We start from the raw sequence: 24,862 nt of genomic DNA on the forward strand, positions 1-24,862 counted from the left end.
TACCAGCCAATAAAAAGAAATAATCATGTTGTTGATAACTGGATATCACTTTAGTTACGTTCATGTCACAATTTATTTGTATGTTTTATATATGACATTGGTGTATGCATAATTGGTCACAAATGCCAAAACATCAAGATAACTTTTGTAACACTCCAGCTCGTGCACTAAACTTAGCATTGACCAATCAGCTTGCTACTCATCACTGCGAGTGGGACCCAGATACCCCTCAACAAAAACCCCTAAAAAATCCCCTAAATGGTGGAACGAGCTCCCAATTGGTATCAGGACAGCAGACAGTCTACAGATCTCCTGTTGCAGACTGAATACTCACCTGTCTCGTCGGCGCCTTGGCCAATTAAAAATAAATAAATAAGTCTCTCTCTTCTGTTTGTAGCACTTACAAAGGTTTGGCTTTAAGTGAAGCTTATGTAGTACCACTACATCTGGTTGGGGCCATAGCAGGATTCTTGCTTTGAGTTTCTTTCTTCATTGTTGAATGCACTTATATGCTATTTATTTCTCAAAATGTTTTACAGAATAAAAAAAAATCAGCTTTTAGTATAACTGCAATTATGTATTTTGCATAAAGAAGGTGACTGTATGTCTTGATTAAGACATGTATATCAATTATAACAATCATTATTACATAATTATTCACATTCACAAAACAACTATTGCTTCCATTCAGTATATTTGTATATGTGCAGCAACTTCATGTATGGAAGATAGCTCAGCATGTAGAAAATATTGTTCATGGTTGATTTTATAATGTGACAGAACCTGGGCTCTAACCCATACCTTAATCTTTAGAATCTGAGAATATTAAAATCCAAAGTGGAGAATATCCCATTTCCATTCCTCTGGAATTTCCTCTAACCATTCCCAGCATCACCCAGGGAGAGAGGCAAGCCCATTCCTGGAGGCAGATATGTGCTGCCAGTGATGAAGCAACAGAGGTTTTGAACAAATACCTGCATGTTTTACACACTCACAGGGGGAAAACTCACTGAGCTGATAAAAGTCACAAAACATCTCCCAAAAAGATCTTATGCGATTTACACTTGAAATAATTGTACAACTCTTGTATCGGAACACTTCCTTCCCATTTACTAGAGTAAGAACAGGACTTGCCTATTATCCATGAGTGAAGAAACCTAATGTTGGCAATTTCAAGAAGAGCTGGAAGAATTTCAGTCACATGAAGACATTTCAAATTAAATCAATGGATTAGGTCACGCTGAAGTTACTATGTGATTATTACAGCTTTGTAATGTTTAGGAAAAATGCTGCCAACTTCTTGCTATACCAGACTTTAGGGGGAGTTGACACAAATCATCCAAGTTGGGAAGTAATTTTTCAGATAATTCCGAGATACCATGAATGCAGCACAAATGCTCGCAATGTGCAAGTTCATACCTTGTGATTTGGATTTGCTCCAATATTTAATGGCTTCTTTCTTGAGCTATGCTACACTTCTACTGTGTTTCATAAAACTTAGTTTTTCCTGCTGACAAATAAATACACAAACCATCAAACCAAAAACATAAAGTTCTTAGCAGAGGTAACATAACTGTGAACAGGAAGAGAAAGCGTAATTACATAACACTCAAATGGGGGATGCTGATACTCCAACACTACATTTCTGCAACCACGCAGGCCAATTTGCTCAGGTATTAAGGAAGTAACATCCTCCACTGGCCTCAAACAACCAACACTTACAGAGGTAACCTAATCTACCGCGGGTGGTCTGCTGTCCAATTGCTAACTAGGCCCAGCTCAGCCTTGCTGTGCTTAGCTTGTTATCCAGTACAGTGAAGGGAGGTATGGAAGCTAGCCATGGTGATATGGATGCTATTGTGTTACTTTTAGCATGGCGGGATCGGGCCTCACAATTATAATGACCACAAAGGTCAAATAAATGGTGCATGCACACACATTTGCTCACAGTCACACATGCACAGACTACCTGTCTGGAGCCTGGCCGTCTCCTGCTCTGATCCCACCCTCATGCAGCCTTGCAGGGGGCTAAGCAGCATGCCAGGCCTGCCTCGCGCCCAGACTGCCCGTTGCACGCCCCCATACCAACAGAGCTGCTGCCAAACCACACAAGGAGATAGTAAATGAGAGCAGAGGGTTCTGTTCAGCTTCCTCACACACACACACACACACACACACCCCCCCCCCACACACACACACACACACACACACACACACACACACACACACGCACACACGCACGCACACACACACACACACACACACACACACACACACACACACACACACACACACACACACACACACACACACACGCCATGTGGTTTATTTTATCTGACTCATACCCACATACACTCACACAAAACACAATGCCTGCAGGCAGGCAGCAATTAGGGGCCTGTTCATCGGTGAGCTACAGTATACTAGCTCAATAAATCTTCAAGAGCTAGCGCTTTTTTAAGTGCACAAAATGCTCTGGTGGTAAGATGAAGAATTCACAGGATGTTACTAGAGTTGATACGCAAATTAATGGGAGCTGTAGTGAAGGTCCAGGAAACAGGTCGTTTTCTGGATCTTTTTCTCTCATGTCAGCTAACAGACTGATGAAAAGATGAGCATATACATCTTTGGCTAAACCAGAAGCTCTGTGAGACTGTAGGCTACTTAGGCAGAGCATTGCTTGGAGCTAGATTAATGTCAGGCTGCTCACCATAGACTTTGTAATATAAGATCGGATGCAGTCTTTTAAAGTATCACACTTTTACCAGGAGGTTAGACCCAAATGCAGAAACAAAAGGGAGGCAGAAGTAAAGAACCCAAAGGGAGTTTCACTAAACGAAAGCTGATAACAATGAACTGGTAAATAACAAAAATAGAGAGAGCAGTAAGGTTATACAGGAAAATTGGCAAAGTAGCCACAAAAAAACAAGAAAGAAACCTGGTATGCACAAGGAACAAGGGCAGCAACACAAGGAATCAACCAGGGACGACTACAGCAAGACTGAAAACATCAGGTAACATAGAAGTCAAACTGACAATGAACACAGCCACATATACAAAGGATTCATCACTTCAACAAGACACAGCTGTAGTGATGGCAGTTTGACACTGAAGCTTCGATACGTGCTTCAAACCCTGGACTTCCTATTCCATAGAAGCAGTGGGTGTTTCTCAATGTCGAGGACGCTTGAGAAGAATTGTGGAACAGGCTAACAGGTGTGCAGGTGTGCGTCATATAAAGCATTTGGGGATTTTAAGACCGCGGAGTCTACACATGTGCAGCCTCTGTAGAATTCCAAGTATGCTGGACATTGGAACAATCCCACTAAAAAGTGTTATTATAAAGTTGTGAGAAAATTATTTAGTAAGGTAACAAATCAAGTAAGAAGTAGGGACATTTTCTCATAGACTTCGGCGGGACTCAATGACGTAGTATGCTTGAAATAGTGGCTCTGGAGCAGCCTTCCTCGACATTGAGAAACACCCAGTGCTTCGAAGCTTGCTTTAAATCACGTGACATACTGTATGACGTCCGAAGCAGCAACTGCTTCATTTCCTGATTGAATCAATTGACTAGTTTGCGGTCCAATCACGCGATTCAATGCACTGCCTCGTCTCGATTCTGGACAGATTCGAGCAGACAGACGCCTGCTCTTCCTCCATCTCAAAAAAGGATGGATAAAACACAACAACAAAAACGTGTCCATCTTCGCAAATCAGTTATAAGTCTTCAAACAAATCACGCTCAATAAGGCGGGCCTTGCATATGAAGCACACCTGCACATTTGCTAGCCTGTCCCATTCTTCGTTCTCCGAATGCTAGGATTCTTCTTGCCCAGCCTCTTAAGGACCTGACTCGGAAGGACATGTCCAACCAAGGAAGCGTCCTCGACTTTGAGAAACGGCTACGGACAGTGTTTTTACGAAATAAGAAAAAAGGAAAACAGATATACCTATAAAAAAAAACTGATAAGGACAATAAGCAGTGACGCTGCAAGACACTCTTGGGGCCCCAGGCAGAAGAGACATGCCCCCCAACACATCCAGCACAAGCGCCACTTCAGCAGAACTGACCAGATTGGGTTGAGTAAAGTACAACCAAACTCTGAGCAATTTTAAACCTAAATTAGATTAACTTACATGAACTGAAAATACACATTGAAAGGGTCAAACTTTCAGCAATTTGTCAATCACAAGGTAGCCATGCCCTAAAGCATACCCTGCTTTATCGTCATTTTTACTCTTAATGGGACCATCATTTCCAAAATAAAAATCATGCTGTAATGAAGAACCCTTAACCTAAAAGGTGTTACTATAAAGTTGTGAGAAAATGATTTGGGAAGGTAACAAATCAAGTAAGAAGTAGGAACATTTTATCATAGACTTCTATGAAAACATACTTATTTTCACAAAATTGCCTATAATTTTTTATTTGAGTGCAATTGTTTCAGACTCTTAACCAACAGATGAGTCATCACTTTCCACAGTTAATCACTTAAACAAGCAACAACAGAGAGCAAAGTGTGAACCAGAGGCTCCACCGCAGGTCACACTCCATGGCAAAGGCTGGGAGCCATTTACACACACACAAAGTCAAGGCTTGGAACCACTGACATGAGGTCAAGACCTCCCCTACAGCTGAGTTGATTAAACACATTTCTACAACCCACACACTGCCCAATAAAACGTGTTGTACTAAGTATGATTGTGTTGCACACACTGGGAGCATCACTGGCTCCAGCCTTCCCAGAGATCCGAGCGAGACTGAGGTACAACACCCAGCTGCAGCGGCTCCACTTCCACCTACTCGCTGTGCCTTGAGGGAGCAATCAACCCAGGTTTTTATAAAGAGGATAATGCCTGCTTGTACGTGTGTGTATATGTATGAATGAATATTTCCTCCGCAGACCCTCCAAGTGGAGGCAAAGGTTGCTTTGGAACCATGGCGCTGCATAATCCGGCCTTGAATGAAGGCAAGGGGGGATAAACATTCCCGGACAATGAGACCCTCCTTTACCCCCTGCTGGGCTCATACCCACTTAAAATCTGCTTACCCACAATGCAACACTTGGCTGAAGTGAATAGCCCGCCTGGAACCAACGCAGTGCCACTACAGAATAACACAGCCCGCTCCTAGAAGCCACAAGTGTCAGCTATGGGTCTGATACAACCCTTCTGGGCCCTCAATGAGCACATTATATCCAATTCAACTGGTCTTAATGTACTTTAATAAGACCTGTTTCCGATTAATTCTCCCTTGAAACCGGTAGTAACACGGCTACTAGGCACATAAAAAAATTGAATGAATAGAGTGAGGCTGCCAGAGAGTCAGATGGGGGGAAAATAGAAATCCTTGTGGATTTGTCCTCACCAGCTGGCTCTTGAGCCCGATATAATGGTGGTGCCCATGGCTCTCTGAGCACCAGTAAGAGGAAATACCTGCGCAGCCTGTAATATGTTTAAGGTGCGCAGTTTGATTGAGTTCAGGTCATAAAGCCCTTGCGTGCCACATCCTGAGAGGAAGGATAGAGTTGCTCGGCTGTACTCCCTTCAAGTGAACAGGGACAATGGCTTTGTGATGTGTTTGGATCCCAATGTGAAAGAAAAATCAGGGGAATATTAGAGGAATGTGGGGTTAAATAAGCTAAAAAGATATTTAAGGTACCCATAGGAAACACCACACCGGTTTTTATAGAAATCCCTGCCTGTTACATGTAATGGATGGTGATAAAAAAGCACATGTCCCCAATGCACCTGCTAGTAGGAGGCCTAACCAAAAAACACTACCACAACTAGTGACTTGTAAATATTCCACAATGTGTCAAATCAAGCACAGCATGGTGTTATTAGAGCGCAAGGTGAGCTTTAGGAACATAATTCATTTTGACTTCCTTTCCAGAAGGTGATGGAGATGTGGAGGGGCTAAGTGACTAAATGCCATGTACTGCACTGCTCAGGATCTTTTTACAGTTATCCCATTTCAAACTTCTCTGCAGAAAAGCAAATAACTGTCACAGACAATTAGCTTTTATTGTAGAACATATTTATTTTTGGGATTAACTTGTTACCCTAGCAACTCCCAAATCTGCCCTGACAGTTGACTTTGGATTGCATTTTCGCATTTAGGAGCGACTTTAGTAGTAAAATTCAACCATTATTGCCACTATTTAGCGGGTTTGTACACACCATGATGGCTAACATATGGCAAACTTGTTCAGAATATTAAACCCTGGTTGTGCTTTGACAGCACTATGTTCCTACTCGTTGCTGTATTGGCCTCTGCCAAACACCGTTGCTAACCCACATGAAGATGAATGATTCAAGGATTTCCCTCAACTTTAAGGGCAAGCGATGGCTCATTATACAGCTATTAAAAACTGCAAATTATTGACGCATTTAATATCCCAGGCAATCTCATTTGCCCCACTAATGTCAAAGCTTCCATTTCTGCCATCCACATTGGAACCAATGTGTCACATGAACCACAACGGCACACTCACAGTTGGCTACAATGCATGTGAATGTCGAGCAGAGGTCCCTGAGACCCTGCCTTATCCTCTGACTCTCTTCTGAGGTACATTCACCGGTACCAGGACTATTCAATGTTTTGAAAATCTAAAATAAGTATCAAGTCCTAACCAAAGGCCTAAATCAACACAGCCCGACTCTCAAGTCATAAACTTTAAAGTGCGATTAAGTCCTTACTGTGTGATAATCGCACACAGCTGCTGTGTCCTTGCCAGAAGTGACAATCGCTGCCGCTGGCTAGCTAGCTACAATCATTCGCGGTACCAAATCATTACAGACTGCTCCATTAAGCCTGCGAACTTAAAGGTGGCTTCTTTTTGACATCAGTATAGTTGTGCTTTACTTAAAAAAAAATAAAAAAACACATGTCTACATTTATGTGTATAATGCTTTGGTTACCGGAGCAACCACAATCCTGACTGGTTATGAGTGTACCATCCTTGTACACATACAGTGTAGTGCACTGCATTTTCCCATACTTTAGGTTGGGACGCCCTCAAAACAGAAAATGTAAGTACAAAAGTATGCACATTGAGGCACAGCTCAAGCCATAATGTGCTCTTCTACAAATGTAATGCCATCTTTGGCAGTAAACAAACGGAAATAATGAATTAATTCACAATTGTTTACATTCATTTCATTATCAAGTGTTCTGAAGTGAAAGTCTGAAGTCCATGGAAAGTCACAAGCAATTTCAACCCTTTATGTTTCAGTACAATGTCCCAAAAACTAAGTCTTGGATCCCTAAAAAAAATGTTCACACTTCAACATCAACGTAATCTTTATATCTTTGTTGTTTTAGGATTTTGCAATCAAATTGGCAGAGGGAAAAGGAAATGCACAAAGTAGCTGTTTAATACTCTATGTTTAGAAAATCAGAGTAAAAATGTTGAGAATAGCCTACTTTTATACAGATTTAGCAAATGTTTTCTTGTCTTTTTTCAAACCTGTGTTTTTCAGACCTGTGTTGAGTACATTTTTTTTTTTTTAATAACACAAAACAACAAAAATGTTGACATTTAATAGTTCATGCATGAATGGGTCCAAGTCTAGCGCGATACTGTTTAATTCCATCAAGTTCATGTGAAAGTCATAAAATGTGTGACTGAAGCCCAAGCCCCCGGTGTGTAGCCTACAATTGATGCATTTACGTACCATAACAACCTGCTTTAAAAGCACAGATTGCCATCACTGATCTATACAGTGCTGAGCTCTCTGGGTCATTTCCTGTTAGTGGTTTCACTTGTTGTGTCTTTGAAGCAGGCTTTAATAATAGGACCCAACAGAACTAATGAAAATGCTGTCTGTCAGTCTCAGCCACCTAACCACATTCAGCACAAACAGTAAAACACGGGCACACACAGAAGCGAGCGTGCACACACACAGTTTACAGAAGTGGTTTACACAGGGAGGACCGTTCCTTCTGATGTGACTGCTTACGCTCTTAACAACACAGAGAATACCATCTTGTTTCTCACAGCAATAGAAAAAAGCGAAGTCAAAGCGGAAAGGTGAGGTGAAGTAAAGAATGGCATTCCTTTCAAATGTGCGATGTGATTCTCTTTATATCCCTTTTTTTCCATTTGCAGATGCCGCAATGTGTGCTCTAGTGGTGGTCCTGTGCCTAATGAATCCAACTTCAGTGCAGTTCCTCTCCGTAAGGCTTTAGGTTTAATCCCTCAGTCTGGAGCAGTGATAGTCTGGCCCAGGGGATGACATCTGTGAATCGTTCATTAACTTGTAACCAGCAGCAGATGTCTTCAAAAACAACATCTACGCCTTATTCCTTTCACTGGAACTGCTCTGCTTCAAACATTATGGGGCTCAACTGGCTACTTAAAGCTGTTTACTGTAATATTTGAAAAGAATATTACATTTTATAAGAAAAATGTAGTGAAATATGATGTCCTGAAACTGACAAAATGTGGTTAAACTGTTTTGAGACAAGTCAAATAAAAAACTGAACACAATCCAATCATTTTTTCCCCTCTTTACCACTAAGCACTGGATTTAATAAATAAAACATATTTGATTTTCTTTTATGTTTTTTTTGAACTCCCTCATTTATTGGTCTAGACACACATTTAAACATTAATGTATTTAACTTATGCAACATTTTAGTTTTTCACATGTATGTGTTAATGACATGGTTGATACACATTAGCTTTTATGCATGTGTACAAATATGTGAACACGGCCGGGCTAAAGTATCCTTAGCAACAGCCTCCCTGGAAGAAAAGCATGACATGATATAATTACGTTTTTTTCTGTTTTGGATGCATAATTATGAGTAGGCCCAAAAATGTAAGTCTTCTTGGGATGAAGACAGTTTTTTATTTTATTTAACTGAATTGTATTATGATGTCGACATGCGATCGAGTAAAGTAATGCATTTTTAGAAAAGAAAAAGCACTATGTGGACAGATGGCATGGAAAAGGTGAATTTTCTAAATGAACCAAAGGGGCTTTATGTATTTTATTTAAAACAACACCTTCAAATTGATTGGCAAGTTAAATTATTATATTTTCGTTTATTTAGAATCCAGCCCATTACATGCTTGTCTCAAATGTTGTCTCCATACAGTAGCTTATTATCACTCTCGGTGGAAGTGTTAAACTCTGAAAATGAATAGCCTCTTGTTTCAAATGTGTGTCTCTTTGAACACTGTGAAAGATGTTCAGGAACAAACTGCTCTGTATTCGGCCTTAAGATGGATATGGAGCATATACTGTAGAGAGCAGGGTATTTTAACATGGAAATATAACGTGTGATTCCATCGGGGGGTTAACCAGAGCAGGAAGACTGTGGTCCAAGTCTCCCAGGATGATGGGACACAGGGTGATAATTCATCTGCTACTGTGCATCTTTAAGCTGTCCGGCAGATTCAATTTTATTTATTTTTTAATCTTCGGAACAATGATTATACAGTGTGGATCTCTGGCTAAATTATCCGTGACTTGCATTAAAAAAAAATCTCGTTGCCCATGGAGGACGATTTGGCCCAGAGAATACTTTTTTTATTTGATGTTTTGAGGACTACAAAAGTGAATAAGTGCAGCACGCATCGAAAAAGGAGGTGATTAAGTGTGTGTGCGTGATAAAAGGCAAGTGCTGCAGCCAAATCCATGTTGTCGGTGTATAATGCTGGAAAATGAATGCGCCACCAACAACTTGAACAGATTTTTTTGCCATTCATGAGGATACGTCATAGTGAATTACAAACCCTTAACAGTGCCGTCATGCTGTTAAGGCCCAATCGAGCATATCCAATCCTTTGGCTGGAGGTAGCACTTGTGTCATGCAGTGCAACATGATGGATTTCACAAATGTTTTCAAGATCACATAATATTACGCTGTAGTGAGACAAGGAATCGGCAGTTTCGGGGGTTTAGCCACATATATTATAGCCATATTAGACAATAATGAAAGGCTTCATCATACAGTCACATGAAATGTATTTTAATAAAACACAATGTACACATATGCAGTCCTATGACCATACATTTAGCTGGATCCTAATCATTAAACCTAGAATACGTCAAAGCATAGTTTTGTCTTTTTTTCTTCTTCTTTAAATCAGTAGATGAGGTCAAAATGAATGCAATACAACACTTTGCGTGACATCAGAAAAAAACATTTTCCACGTGTGAAAGATATGCACTTGTTATAAGGAACTCAAAGAATATTTCAGCATATAAGAGTAACAGTATGAGGCAAAAGTTCTCAAAAATAGTACAAAATAGAATTAATAAATAAATCAAATATATACCATATAAATGAAATAGCTATGTGGCGGCTATGTTTATTATTTGTTTTTAATCATTTTAATCTGTAGCTTGGTATTACAACCTTTTTCTCTCTAAAACATTTAGAACGGTGAACGAGTCATTACTGAAAATACAGTAATAAGCTTTCATAATTAGATAAACTATGTACACATGAGTCTGTTGCCATGCTAGTCGAACAACTAAAATGTCTTCTTTTTTTATCCACACTATACAGTTAGAGCATAAAGCAGTCTGAACGTAAACAGTTTGTGCTGAGAATAAAATACTTTTGCAACTATGCATGGTAATTTCTTTTAATATTACTCTCAAAAATGTACATAACATAAAGGCCACACATGGGAACGCTCCGTCTCCATCTAGAGGGGAAGGTGAGGGTAGTTTTGACATAAATATATAGGAACGAAAAACAGTCTCTTTAAGTTCAAGATGCCATTTTCTTGTCCATCTGCATCATTTGCTTCAGCCGAATCCCCTTCGCTCTTCATACTTGCTCTTATTTTCCAACCCCCTCCCCCATCCCAACCTATTCCCCGAGCAGTTTAGCTTGCCAACTCCCTCACTACATCTTCTATCCACCTCCCTTTATCCGCCTCTCCCGCCTCCACAGTCTCTGGTTGCCCCTCCGTTTTCCATCACCCTGCCTGGTTAATGACAATGTTAATGACGGGAAATGAGCTTGGTAATGTCAACTGTAAAAGGTCCACAATGCAAGGGGGCGGGGCGGGGATGAGAGTCACCTGGCTGGTCACTTTGGGAGGAGGAGAAGCAGCGGGGGAATGAGGCGTGAAAAGCGTGTGTTGATACCGATATCGCATGTCAAACATATATTTTTGGGACTTGTGAGTCATGGTTGTGTCCTTGGGGGTGGGGGGTGGTGGGCGGAGGGATGAGGCGGTGGATAGTCGCCTGTCAGAATATGGGTGCAGCAGCTTTGCGTTGGTTTTTCTTTGTTCAATGGGAAGTCCGTAGTACAAGACCTCACTGGCTGGGGCGCGAAGAGGCCAAGTGGTCGCTGTGCTGGTTCTGGGCCCGAAACCGCAGCCTCTGCTTGTTCTTCTTCTTTGGTTCTTTGGATCGCTGCTTCCCTGAGCCTTCAGGGTAGACAGAAAGAAAACAGAAAGATTAGTTATCCCTTTAATCAGTTCTACCCAAAGATTGTTAGTATCGTCTATCATGTGTTTCATACAACCTCGTGTTAGAGTCTTTCTACTCAATGTAATGAGATCTGTTTCTCGTACAAATGTTACATGACGGCTACGTTTGGATTACCGGCCGAGCAAAGCAGCCAACTGCCCTGGGGCTCCAGACCCTAGGGGCACCTGGAGGCCAAAGGTTGTCTGTGTGACAATTACCTTGAAGTAACTTGAAGTTGATTGATTGTAAATCAGCTTGAAACACAATAAAACTGTAAATGCCCACAAAAATGTTAGGGTAGGGTTAGGGGCGCTTCCTAGACGCTTCCTTAACTCATAATTCTGTAATACAGATATATGTAGACACAAAACTCACAAGAAAACTCCAAGGAAATATGCTTTCAAGCTATCCAAATGTCTTTTTATAATACTGTCATTATGTTATACATAAATAAGGTGACCCTATGACCCTATCTTTTATTTTGCCCCTGTGTCAAAATGTTGTCCAATCTCTTTATATATTTAGTTGACATTAGGCCTACAATGTGCATATCTTTACACAATAGGTTCTGCCAACAGCGGAACTTGAGCATGGTAATATACAAATTACGGTTGGTTTCTGGGCCAAATGGGTTTAGGGAAATTCACCCTGCACATAATAAACGTCCTCTCCCTTTCCAGTTTTCTGACAAAAGTGTGTTGGCTGAGTCCTTATAAGGAGGATCTGAGGCCTCTCTAAGATACAACAACAACAACCCAAAATAGCATCTTTTATCAGACATTTTGTTTGCGAAAAGACCCATGCAGTGTCTCGCAGAAACAGCAGTTATGTCACATAAACTCATTGACCTGGACTCAATATAAAGAGATTGTTTGCAACTGTTTGGTGCTGCACTAAGCATATCTGCTTTACTGCACCAGGGACAGGGCTGCGGTACTACTGACTGAACTCATCACAAGGACTTAAAATAGGAATGTTTTTGAGTATTACCTTCATCGGGTAAGAATTAGCCATGGCAAACAACCAAGGATGAAGCAACATATTGATGGGTGCAAAGGATAGCTTTTCAAACAACAAATTAATGACCAGTGAGCTCCACTTCTATTGATTTTACTGTAAACTGTAGTGTGTAAGAGCAAACTAATGAAAAAGACTGCTGTGGAATAGATTATGTGAACTCAACCTGCTTATTTTGGGCTGGAGAGCTCCGGATTTGGGGCTTGAGCTTGGATTTGATTACACTGTCGGAAAATGTGAAAAAGGTGATGGAATAGGAAGATAACCACTTGGAAAAATGTTGGTTTTAACTACAAGCGGCTAAAAATGAATCAAAGTGTGCTTGGAATAATGATGCCTCATAAAGATTACCGAAAAGGCCTTTAATGCCTTACAAGTTCTCCAATTTTTCTCAATGAAAATGGTAAGATTATATAAAGAAGTCAACCTAATATGAAGGAACACATATCAGGTCTTGGTTTGCTTCAACCTTCATGACTGAATCTCTGTTGTCTGTTCAGCGCAACACTTTTCAACTGTCACTGCAATAGAAAGAGAAGATAAGTATGGGAAGTTGCATAACTCTCTTTTCCAAGTTGGAAAGGTCCCCCAGCCCAAGGTTAATCCAACCCAGGTTTCGCTGGGAAGGGCAAAGCATGCTGGGAACTGACTTCCTGCTCTCATAGAAGCTTGTGTGGTGGAGGTTCTGCACCCCCCGGCTCTCTGTGACAGAGCAAACTCTGGCTACCGAACCGCAAGGCAACAATCCGGCTGCCAAGGCCACAAATAAGATAACGAGGTGTGTGTGCGAGATGTATGTGTGCAAGGGGGAGTGAGTGTGAGGGAATTTAAGGGAAAAGAAAATCTAATGGGGGGAAAAGTGGAGTAAGGCTTGGATGATGAGACGCTATCTGGATCCTGATCTAGAACACAAAGAAACAAGCCGCGCTATGGTTCGCTGAGGGGCGAAGCACAGGAAAATGCTGCAGAAAAACAAGTCTTGTCGTTTCTCTGAATGATTCTCGGCCTTATTACTGCACTTGTTCAAGCTTTTTCTCTCACGAAAAATAGGTAACCGTGTGTAAAATGAGGGCATTATCTCTATTTGCCTTCTCATATGTGCTGGCATTGTAGTGGCCTTTAATGTGCCCTCACCAAAGACCTGTTTCTTATGCTCAGGGCTACACTGTGAGGTACATTTGAAAATATTCACTAATTTAAGTCGACACGCGTGAAAACTCAAGATATTGCCTTGCTAATAGTAATTAATGCATGCAAACATAAAAACATCTCAGAGCTAGTTCCTGCAATTAATGTAATCTTGTTATTTTGAATCAAGCTGCCAATCTGAGTCTTGGTAATAAAGTTTCTCGCACACAGCTCCCAGTTAAAATCACCCTTTGAAAATAATGTTCAAAACTCTTCCATCAAAATCTCATGGCCTTGAATTGCAAAATACTACCCGGACACTTTGTACACTTGCTTTACTGATTCCACTTTAGATGTGTTGCATGACTTACGGAATGATAATGTTCATTAAAGTACTGTAAATCTGGAGCTGAAGGGCATTTGGCCTATAGGTTCTTTTTTTCCTAATTGCTCTTTAAAGATGTCATTTTAATTCAAAACAGTGTTGCTAGGTGCCTGATAAACACGGCTTCCAATGCAATCAACTCAAGACAAATTACATTTGACGGCAATAAAGTGCATGGTGCAGCATTAAACTCCCTCTGAAATGGGTGAAGACTTGGTGGGCCCTTTCTTGGACACAGGGCTGCATTTAAACTGAAAAAGGCCAGCATTTACAGCAATTGCTTGAAACACAAATACATATGTGAGAGTTAAGTTAAAAAGTACTTCTCCTGGCTAGTTCAGAACTGGGCTGGAGATCTGTAATCCAAAGGGTTTTACACTTCCTGTAACAGTGCTTATAACACACCCAGGCACACACTTATCCACACAATAAACTGCAGGAAAGATGCAAACTCAGCAGCTGCATTGAGTTCAACAGGTATACAGGTATACAGTATGATCTAGTTATATTTCATAGGAAGACATTCACAGAAAAGTTATCTTTCATGTATAAAACAACCGTAACACTTTGACATCGATATGATCATTTCACTTCCCCCCCTACCTTTCTTTTTTTTCATATTCATCACTTATGAGCTATATTTTAGGAAATGGGGTAACAAGCAGAAATAACCCACTTTAATGGTAGCTTTTTCAACCATTCAAGCTTAAAACAGCAGAGGACAGTATCTGTACTTTTTTAAGTTTGAGATACTAGTAGCATATATACTTTAAAGCACATACTTTTGTCTAAATGATACAAATATAGTCTCTGCAACATTTTACAAGCAGTTTGGCAAACAGTCAACATCCTTTTTTTCTAGGGCTGTTGTCTTTTTTTTACTGGTTCCTATGATGTGGTGTTGGTTGTAGCAAGTTGATGACAGCTGTCAAGACAGTTCATCATTCAGCACATGGGATGTAGAAAAAAATGGAATGGAAGATTTCCAGCAGGAACCAAATACACTCAGCTGATGTCTGCTGTTTTCCAGTCATAACTTTAAAATGCTACCATTATAAATCACTAGACTCCGGATATATAACTATATGGTGTGGAGTCTTACAAAATCCACCATACTGATGAGATCTACTTTTATTCATTTGTTTGTCGAAAGATAATGACAATACTGATTTGATCACTTTCCCTGAAGCTACTGAAAACTCTCAATCAGACTCAATGCAAGAAAATATTGAAGTGTTCAGCTCAAACTCTTTAAATTGACTGATGACACCTACATTACAATCTAATACCATATTTTATAACCCAATCTCAATACTGACAGCTAGAGGGCAACCAATCCCCACACAAGCCCCCTTCCCCCAGCATCTGATACAAAAGAGATGACCTATCATATCTACCCAAGAACTCCCATTTAGCCTTTCCCCCAGGGCAATGCGCATTCTGAACACTGAGCTTTCATCATCTCATATTTACAGCTGATGTAATCACTTAAGCTGATTACCAGGGTTCACAGAGGAAACAGTTTAATTTGCCTGGAAAGAAATTATTAAGTCATCTCGATTGCTTTCAAAACCAAGAAACAAATTCACAAATCTTAGAGCATGTTAAGATCATTTTGTCTTGGAAGGCACATTATGCTTCAAATCATTTACTGTCACACATTTAGTGTGTTGCGTCCAAACTGGGGATCAAATCAAGTTGTATGGCTTTTATCACAAAATTAGAATCCTTCTTCTTTCCGGTTTGGATGCATTGGCTATCACTACAGCAAACCATAATTCAACCGATGTTTAGTTTAACTTCAAAGATACAATCTCCCTCTGCCAGTTTTGACGTTTGTGTTTGTGTTTTAAATGAAAATTCAATCAAACCAACAAACAAAAATCTGAAGAGCAAATCAAAATGTTTTGTATTTCTGAATCAGAAGCAGAGCCTGCGGTGGGATGGTTGTTTTCCGCTGTCAAAAATGACCTTTCCGGAATCCTTTGATGTCCATGCGTGTGTGTGAGCTTTTCTGAGTGATATAGTTGCCCTTTATGCCTGTACATTAGTGATCTTGGGCTTCTATATCACCTATGTGAGCTTTAGAAATACTTAGTGTAATTTCCAATCTTTTCAGCTGCCAAACCAGTGAGCAAAGAAATATTAAACTTCTATGCACGCACTGTGGTGGACGTTCATCTCAAATGAACCGCTTTTTCTTCCACATCATTCTCCTTCTGACTTTTCCCCTCTCCATGTCCCTGCGAGCGCTATTTGAGGCTCTCAGCAATAATAGAGACGACTGCATGGTGAAGGTCCAACTAAGAGTTAAGCGCTATTAGACATATCATATTATTAGGGCTTGCACTCCAGAATAATATCTCCTTGCGGAGCGGCAATATGACTACTTGTCCAACTGATGCCCTGAAAGATAATCAGTCAAATCCATATCCAGGGGGAAGGTAGCCAAAGCCAAAGCCCCCTTCATCTGTGTCAGAGCTAATATCTGTGTTTTGGAAAAAGGGACCAAACTCAAGAACTTTACATTAGAGAAATTCTGCATAATGCAACAGTGTTGTTTTCTCTGGCTTTTATTGACGTTTTTGTCACCAGCAAAGTTCATGAATCTTTCCCCGCTGTGTTGGCCCTGAGGCTACAGCAGGGGTTTGTGCATGGTACCCTATAATCCCCTAGGCCATGACCTGCTTAAAAAGAGCAAAGCACTGATCGCCGGCACAGGCCAAGTGATTTCATCCTCTAACGGCTCCGGCGGCAGTGCAGGAATCGAAGGCCTAATCTTATCTCCATTGCTTGCGGTTTGAGAAAAATCGATGGCTGACCTCGAGAAGGCATTAAGACATACGGTAAATGGCATCCTATGCTGCTGAAAACTCTCCTCTGCTCTCCTGTTACCCCATCCCTCCACTCAGTGCAGACGGTCAATGAATAACTTTCGTAAGACAGGGAGAGTGGTTGACAGAAAGAAAAAAAACACCCAAACAATTTTTAAGAAGATTCGGATGAACTTAAGGAAGGTAAAGCCGGAATTTTTGGCGGCTCGTCGTTTTCATAAACAAGCCAAAGCGGAGGCCATTATTTGTGAGGGAAGGAGAGAAGTACTGGCGCCAGTGAGATTTGATTTCAGTGGCAGAAATTGGATTAGCAGCCATTAAGGGCCTCCTCACACATACATTTATAATGCTGCGAAGGGGAAAGGTTCTGCAGCCAGCCAGGGCTCTCTGTGCTCACACAACGACAACTCCTCTGTCTGGGGAAAGGTTACTGATGTTCACAGTGCCCTATTATGATGCTAAACTTTGTTTCAGACGATTTATAGGTGGGACACAATGGTGGGACCTCAAGTGGGCAATAGTTCATTAAGGTGTAGCTGAGAAAACAGCCACATTTTTTCTTTTTATGCTGTTGTTTACCTACAGAGGAATGCTGTGGAGAACGAGTACATTTGAGTGAAAAAGCTACAATATTATGGAAGGAAACTCCTGGGAAATACTGCAGCAAAGAACCAGACGTCAGATGTAGGAAAAAAGAAATCAGCCTTTTGACAGAGAGGACAATCATTTACAAGAAGCTCATCTTGCCAACCAACTGACAAGAGGCTCTCTGCACAGCGTCACTTAGCCCTAACAAGGTTACTGTGGATCACACTCTTTCATTCACTCTTTCATTCTTTTGGTTCTCTTCCCCCACCCCCCCACGCTCTGCTTACTATCACCACGCGGTGAGGCGAGAATGATTTAAAACATACGCATTCCGATTTAAAAAGCTAATGTTGGGATTAGGTCGGTCATTATTTTCTCATCTATGGCCCAGTGGAGGATCCACGCAGAGATTTTAAAAAGCAGGTTAGCTCACCGCTCCACTCTTTGATGCTTCGTTTCACTGACAGTAAGTTAAAGCGAAAACCCGGCTCGGAGATTAACGTCTCTAAGCGGAGAAGTCCCGGCAATACATGCATGACTGACACGGTGATTAATACGCCTGATGGTCAGTGAAGACAGCGTGTTTTTTCCCCCTCTGGAGAAGCTCGATCACACCAGCGAGAAGCAGCCACATCCCAGAATGGCTAGAGAACAGATGATGACCCTGCACATTAAAGTTCTTCTCCATCAGTCTAAGTTCAAAGTCATGCTCTGCTGCATTTCCCAACATGGGAACCATTCCCTTGTTGTCACCTCTGGCTCCCAAGGTAGGGGATAATCCTTCCATGACAGATGTTAAATTAGGCCAACTTCCAAAAAGCTTAAAAACTAAGAACTGGTTTTCCAGAGCTATTTCCTCTATTACACCTTCACTTAAACACTTGTGCTGTGTTTGAGAAATGCTGGAAAGTTGGGAATTACTTCTTCCTACTGTAATAGGAAAAAATAAATGGCATAATCCCTTCGGTCAAATTTCCAAGTCGGAAACCTCGGGCAAGATTTCTTGGGTTTCAGAGACGCACTTTGATGCTGGCATGTCAACATGGCACAGTAATCCTTGAAACACTCCTTAAATTGATATACAGCATTGCCTTCTAGGAATACATGAAATCTCTTTAAACATCTGTGTTGCAAAAAGTCCCTTTAAACAACCCCAAAGCCTTTAGAACCATGCATCACATCTTCCGAGGTATTCACTGACTATCAACAGCTAGCTGAGCCCCTGTGACTGCACGTAGTCCTCCAGAAGTCCTGTCCACACAATGAAGCTCACACACCCACCAACTCTAAACAAAACCAAGGGGCTGAATGCAGGCTCACCAAAAATGGGCAAGTATTTTGTTCACAGAATTTCAGCAGAATGGGACAAACAAGGAGAAAATGTATTTCCTTCTTCCTTATCTTTAACAGCTTTGTATGCATCATGCACAGGAACTTTTTCAATTAAACATCACAATGGAATACAAATGCATGCCTTCTAAACGGCAATAACGGGCTACAAGGGTTAAGTTTCCTCATCTCAGTGGTATAGCGGTTCAGCCATTATTCCTAAATGTCTGGAGGGGGTAACAGACACAGAAAAGAGGAAATTAGGTCTGAGGAGTTAAATCACATGACGTGATATGGTTTTTGGGCAATGAAACCCTGCCAACTGTTAAGGTTTACCAACTTCCGCTTGAATCTGCCAAAACATAACAACTTGCCGTTGAGAGCAGAACTCTGTACGCATCATGTCGCCCCCTGCAGCAATGAGAGTTTGTTTGAATAGAAGCCTGATGTTTGTGACATAGCCAATACAAAACTTGGAAAATGTGCGAGCCAAGAGGTTTGTTACTCTAACTCCATTATTCAGCTTTGAATTAAGGCATCTAACATTATCGACTTTTTTTTCACTGTGTCAGTGGAGAAACGTCAGCAGCCAGGCAGGCATCACGAGGGGCTCGCTCTGTCTGATGCGCCTGGAAACCGCAAGACTCAGAGAGAAGTGAGCAGTCCTCTCTGCGGTCTGATATCTCCTGACTGACTCATCGACACATCTGGGTCTAAGTATATGCTCCGTGGGGCTCTCCTGCCCCACGGGCACTTTGGTAAATGAGGGATAATTAGCTTTAGTTGACTTTAATGAATGGCTTAATGTTGTGTTTCATTTCTGATGAGAAAAATATAAAGCTCTGCACTTATCAAAGGGAGGCCCCTGTGCCGATGTTCCTCAAGGCATGCCGCTGGTGTTTGCTTTTGCATTTGTTGTGTGTACGGGGGCGAGGCGGGCTGAGCTGAAGATAGCTGCAGCATACGAGGGAGTGGTTTTCAAATGTGACCGCCGATCCGAAGATCAGGAAACCTGCCGGGGTATACAGTAGCAAATTCATCATTCTAGCAGGGAAGTTACTACAGATGTGGACTCTGTTTTTCTTTACAGAAAGCTAGGGAAGGGCCAAAGCACTCAGTTTTGATTTCCACGTCTTCTATATCAACACGAGGCCTCCATAAAGGCTTTGATAATTCCCACAAGCTTTGATATAAAGCAGGAAGTGTCTCCCAGAGTTATGATAGTCATTCATCTTGGTTTCCGATTAAGTGTATTGCATTGAGCTGATTAATTATTTTCAACAGGCACAAGATACCGCAGAGATTTATTTGTTCCATTCAATCTATGATTACAAGCTACTCTCAAGCTACTCTGATATAACTGTCATCTACATTTCCAGGTCTTTACACTGAAACAGTATCACTGGTGGCTGCAGCTCCATGTAGTTCATTATCTTTGCAGTGCCATTAAGAAGTAAAAGCTTTTAAAAGCTGGACTTGCAGAACAGTTTAGTACTTGTACACACTACCTTTTATTTTATACAGCAATCAAGCTTGGCATCTTTTGAGGAATAGCTTGAACACACACACTCCAGAGGATCTCAACAATCTCTCTGTGTGAAGCAGGATTAACTGTGCACTCTAACTCTAAAAGCACCTTCAAACTGACACTGGATCAAGGCAGGAAAAGCACATCCTCATCCGGGGAGGTGAATCTGCATTTCCAGGATCTGTTGAGTCTGGGCCTTGGGTAACGTAGGATTGGGGAAGGGGGTGGGTCAATCCCCAACAGAGGGCCCTGGCTTGGGGATTTACCTGGCTCAGCCCCCTCTCATGAGCCTCTAGGTCTTCACAGACAATCCCTCTGCACCTCACCCCACTTTATGGAGAGGAATAAAATGTTAACTAAGCCATGGCATGCAATATGGTGCTCTAAGAATAGGGGGCTTTCTGCACCCTTATGGGGTTTGAAGGTGTAGGAGGGATGCATGGATGAGGGTTTCAACAACCATTTTATAACCCTTACTACTAGTAGTACATTCCTTCAGTCAAAGGGAGGGTGTTATTCCGTTATTTGGACCGTACAACCCTATCTAAAAAATAACGTCCCCATACGAGTTAAATGCAACTCAATTTCTAAGGATTTTCAAAGGCAGTTTCAAACACGTGGTTAATGTACATTGATACAAAACTAAATAAAACAGCAACAGTACTTGGCTAGGTTTAATGAAACATCAGGGTTTGGCTTAGTAATTAAAAAAAATCATGGCCACCTAATCTACTGTGGTCTTTCACCGCAGGTAAGCCAATACTGGATAGTGTCAAAGATTACGGTGGTGTTGGCGTTGGTGCTGATCTCTGTTCTGCTCATTACTGGATGAACTATAGGACTACACGGCAAATAACTATGACGTTTCTTTACTCCGACGTCTTCCACACGGATCATTTACTTGTGGAGATCTGACTAAAATGATTCCGCTAAATGTATCTCAATTAGCTAGTAAAATGTTGAAAAGAACCCCAATGGTAGATCTGCCACCGCTATCACTTTGCTAAGAGCAGAAAGCTAGGCGATGGGTGTTATTGACTATATTGAGATCAAGAACAAGGTCACCACAAATATCCACAAAGTCTTCATCTTTGTTGCACATGTGAACAACAATGTGTTTGGGTTTTAAATAGTTTTTTTTACCTCTACCAAGGAGGTTAAACTTTCTAAATCAGTTAGTCTGTTTGTCAGAGGGATTACGGTAAAATTACCAGAATTCTCATGACATTTGCTAGAAGTATGATCTAACGAAGAGCCCATTCGAATGAATCCAAATGACAGAGACATACACGCATTGTTTTTTCACTTATGGAAACAGCGTTTTAGTGAGTGCGTGTGTTCATGTGCGTGCACACTCGTCTCTCCTTAATTCCACCTGGTCTGCATCCTCCTGGTCTCTGTGGATCTGTAAGGGAACGAGGTAGGATATAGGAGGAAATTGTCCAGCATGAGTCCCTCTTTATATCTCATTTCTGCACAAGTCCTTTTATCCGCCTGTCTCTGTACTGGGAAACCCAAGGAGGAAATCCCTCACATGTTTGGACATGGAGCACAACTGTCCCAAAACAGGGCCAGACCCTAACAAGCGAGGAGCCAAGCTAAATCAGACGGGCTTAGACACTAAAACAAAGACATGGGCAATCAGGATCATCGCGCAATCCCCGTGCAATGACCAGTGATGAGGGAATCAAGTCTGGCCGGGGCTTTTTGTTTTCTTTGATTGTTAGACTTACTCTCGAAAAGCACTGTTGTTCTCGTCTCTTGTGATGATCTAACCGACGGCACAGATTTTTCGATTAAAATAGCTCATTAGTTCACAGCGGAAGAAAGGCGGGGGAGGGTGTGTTTGATGTGTTTGCCGAGCTCCTGTTGCACGAGGGAGAGAGGTAAAGCCAATTCAGGAAGAGCTTGATCCTCTCTAAGGCCTGTGCTGCATCAAACACTTGTCAAACACCGGGCAGACAGACAGCTGAGTGGCTCTGACAGATCTGATCACAGACACAGCCAATAAGAGTCACCCTCCGCTCAGCTCCTCTATCCAGGCACCTCTATCCAGGCTCTCCCACTCTTGTCAATAATCCCCCTTCGACTCCCTCAAACACAAACAGAGGGCTTTGAGGCATATGGCAGACATTTTCTTGTTGTTTTTAGCTGTGTATGATTACAGTGCAATTTCAACGGTCATTTCAGGGTCTCACCTCGCAGAGGAGAGGTTTGTGTACTCCAGAAGGCAGCAGCAGCAGCATCTGTCAGAGATGCATCAAGAGAAGGAGAAAGGAATCAAATCAAAGGGATGCTTAAGCTCCCACTAATCCGAAAGAAATGTCTCAAGGCCTGTTCGGGATCACGGTCCTGAACCTTGCCACCCAGCGGGAAGGAGCATTTACGTTTGAAGGGATTTGATATGGTACCTGGGAATGGGTTGAGATCATGACACAGACCACTCAATCATGTCTTGAGGTTTTCCTCCGAGAGCCATCATCCTACATTTACTCTCCTGCCGAGCATATCACTCAAAATACAGACATGAGGAAAGTATTTGCCAAATGTGAGTACCCCAAATTAGGGAGGGGTCACCGACCGTACAAAATGTATAGGTTCAGATACATATGTAGGTATTTTACGGTGCATATTTGTATGACGTTTTGCAAAAACTGAATTTCCATTTAACTGCCATGTTAACTTAATGTATTATTTATAATACAATATATATATTGACATGTTACATTTAATACTACAAATATTGGTTTTCTTTCTTTTGGAAACCAAACAAATTGAAAAGAACCAGAGACAAGTTAAGGATTGCTTCTCACACCTACAAATGTAGATTAAAAGTTAAATAGCAGAATATTTTAGGGTCAGAAATTCCCTTGTCTTTAACATATAGGATGTCTCGAAGCACGGAAAACTTTTGAGTTTTAAACATAGACGTGGCAACCAGTTGCGTTGCTACCATGTGGAAAAGAAATAGAAAATCAATGCTTATTAAAGTGTGTATTATTACCCCTCTCCAAACAAACGGTTCATTGTTACTGGCTCCATACCAGTGAGTTTTCTTCACCTATCATATTAGCAGTTGATAACTGCGGACAGGCTTGTGTCTCAGGCTGTTGGTTCTACTGAGGAAAAGGGGCTAGAAGAATACTTCACCCATAATGAGCATTTACAAACTCACCCCATGGTACCTTGAGTTTGTGAAGAAAAGTTACATTTTCTTGAATTCCTCCAAGATGAGAAATAATTCAAAACTGATAAAGTTAATATGTTTTGATATACTTTTGCTGTTGTTAATTGCAGCCCCCCTTCACATCAATTTATCAAGGTTTTTTCATTCTTTGATCACCATGGAAGCGTGTCAGAAAAACAATGAGTTCTAGAATATCAATATTATTTTCATCATAAAACAATTCTAAGAATCTGAGGTCCTACTGGTTCAGTAATTAATGTTCAAATGTTCATTTTGTGGGTAAAGTATACCTTTAAGGTGAATGAGTTTAAGGTCAATTGCTCACCAGTGACATCACCTCAGTGTTTCTTTGTGTTGATGGGAGTGTAGTGCTAGTTAGCCCTGGCCTCTACTTACCACTATAATGGCTCTGCTTTTAGTCTGCATCACCCCTGTATTTGCCACCGTTAATTCACACACACTCACAGGAGAACGTGCAGCCAAAAGGCCAGCAGTCTATACTTGCTGCTCTGTTGTGTCTGCATGTCTGTCCACGCTCACGGACATGAGTGGGTCAGAAGCCACAGCCTCTCTCTGAATCACCCGCTGTAATTAAAAGCTGTGATGTCTCCATAAAGACGCCCACCAGAGATGGAGAAAAGGAGGAAAAGAGGGTGGGAAGAGGTGGAGAAGAGAGAAGAGGGGCTTCTGGTGGCTGAACCGGTGCAACTGTGCACCAGATGTTTTCAGGCTTCCTTCTTTTCTCCTCCACGAAGCGTTGGCTGGAACGCTGTGCACCACGCATCCTCCGTTGCAGCTTGTTGATATGTGATACATGAGCGAGAGAGTGTCATTCGAGTGCTAGACAGGAAAAGAGAATGGAAACAGGGACAGGGAAAAGAGTATATAATGTGGAGACTTGTTCTGCCTGTGAGGTCGGTTTTATTGTTTGGCGGTGTATGTTACGCTTTTCTCACACTGACGACGTTAACGTGTCTGTCTGTATGTGCGTGTTCATCCTCATCTGCCTTGTGTGGCGGAGACGGGGAGATAAAGAGAGGTGGCAGCAGTGTCGGGCTGGAGGTCTGGCAGACAGAGAAGGCGGGGGGGATGTAGCACCATCAGACATCTGACCAACGCGGACTAAATGTGAGAAACTTCAACACAACGGCCTACTCCAATAGGGTCGGACACATATAAGAAGTTTTTTTTTACAGCACTGATGCAGAAATAAAGTTGTATTTTGTTTGTTCCATATCATAAAACTTCCCCATTTCTAACAAATTCTAATAAAGTACAACATTTTCCAACAACTTTACGCCTGTCAGAGTTGAGAGCCTCTAAAACTACATTTAAATCATCAAACTCCAAATCCATACCAATGAAGTTTTTTAAAAGCTGGGTAAGCAGGTTTAATTACAGGTTTTACAGAATGC

The 24,862-nt window shown here is 41.5% G+C and overlaps 1 protein-coding gene across 1 annotated transcript in view; it reads right to left on the minus strand.

Annotated features, from left to right (window-relative positions):
- Positions 1 to 9,824: 9,824 nt before the first annotated feature.
- Positions 9,825 to 24,862, minus strand: part of rspo2 (R-spondin 2) — a 54,884-nt gene continuing 39,846 nt past the window's right edge. Inside the window, exon 6 of the mRNA XM_079691379.1 lies at positions 9,825 to 11,408. Coding sequence (XP_079547505.1) covers positions 11,296 to 11,408 — 113 coding nt within the window. The 3' untranslated portion in view covers positions 9,825 to 11,295. The remainder of the gene's footprint in view (positions 11,409 to 24,862) is intronic.

This window comes from Notothenia rossii (assembly GCF_949606895.1).
Source record: "Notothenia rossii genome assembly, chromosome: 7".
Lineage (NCBI taxonomy): Eukaryota > Metazoa > Chordata > Actinopteri > Perciformes > Nototheniidae > Notothenia > Notothenia rossii.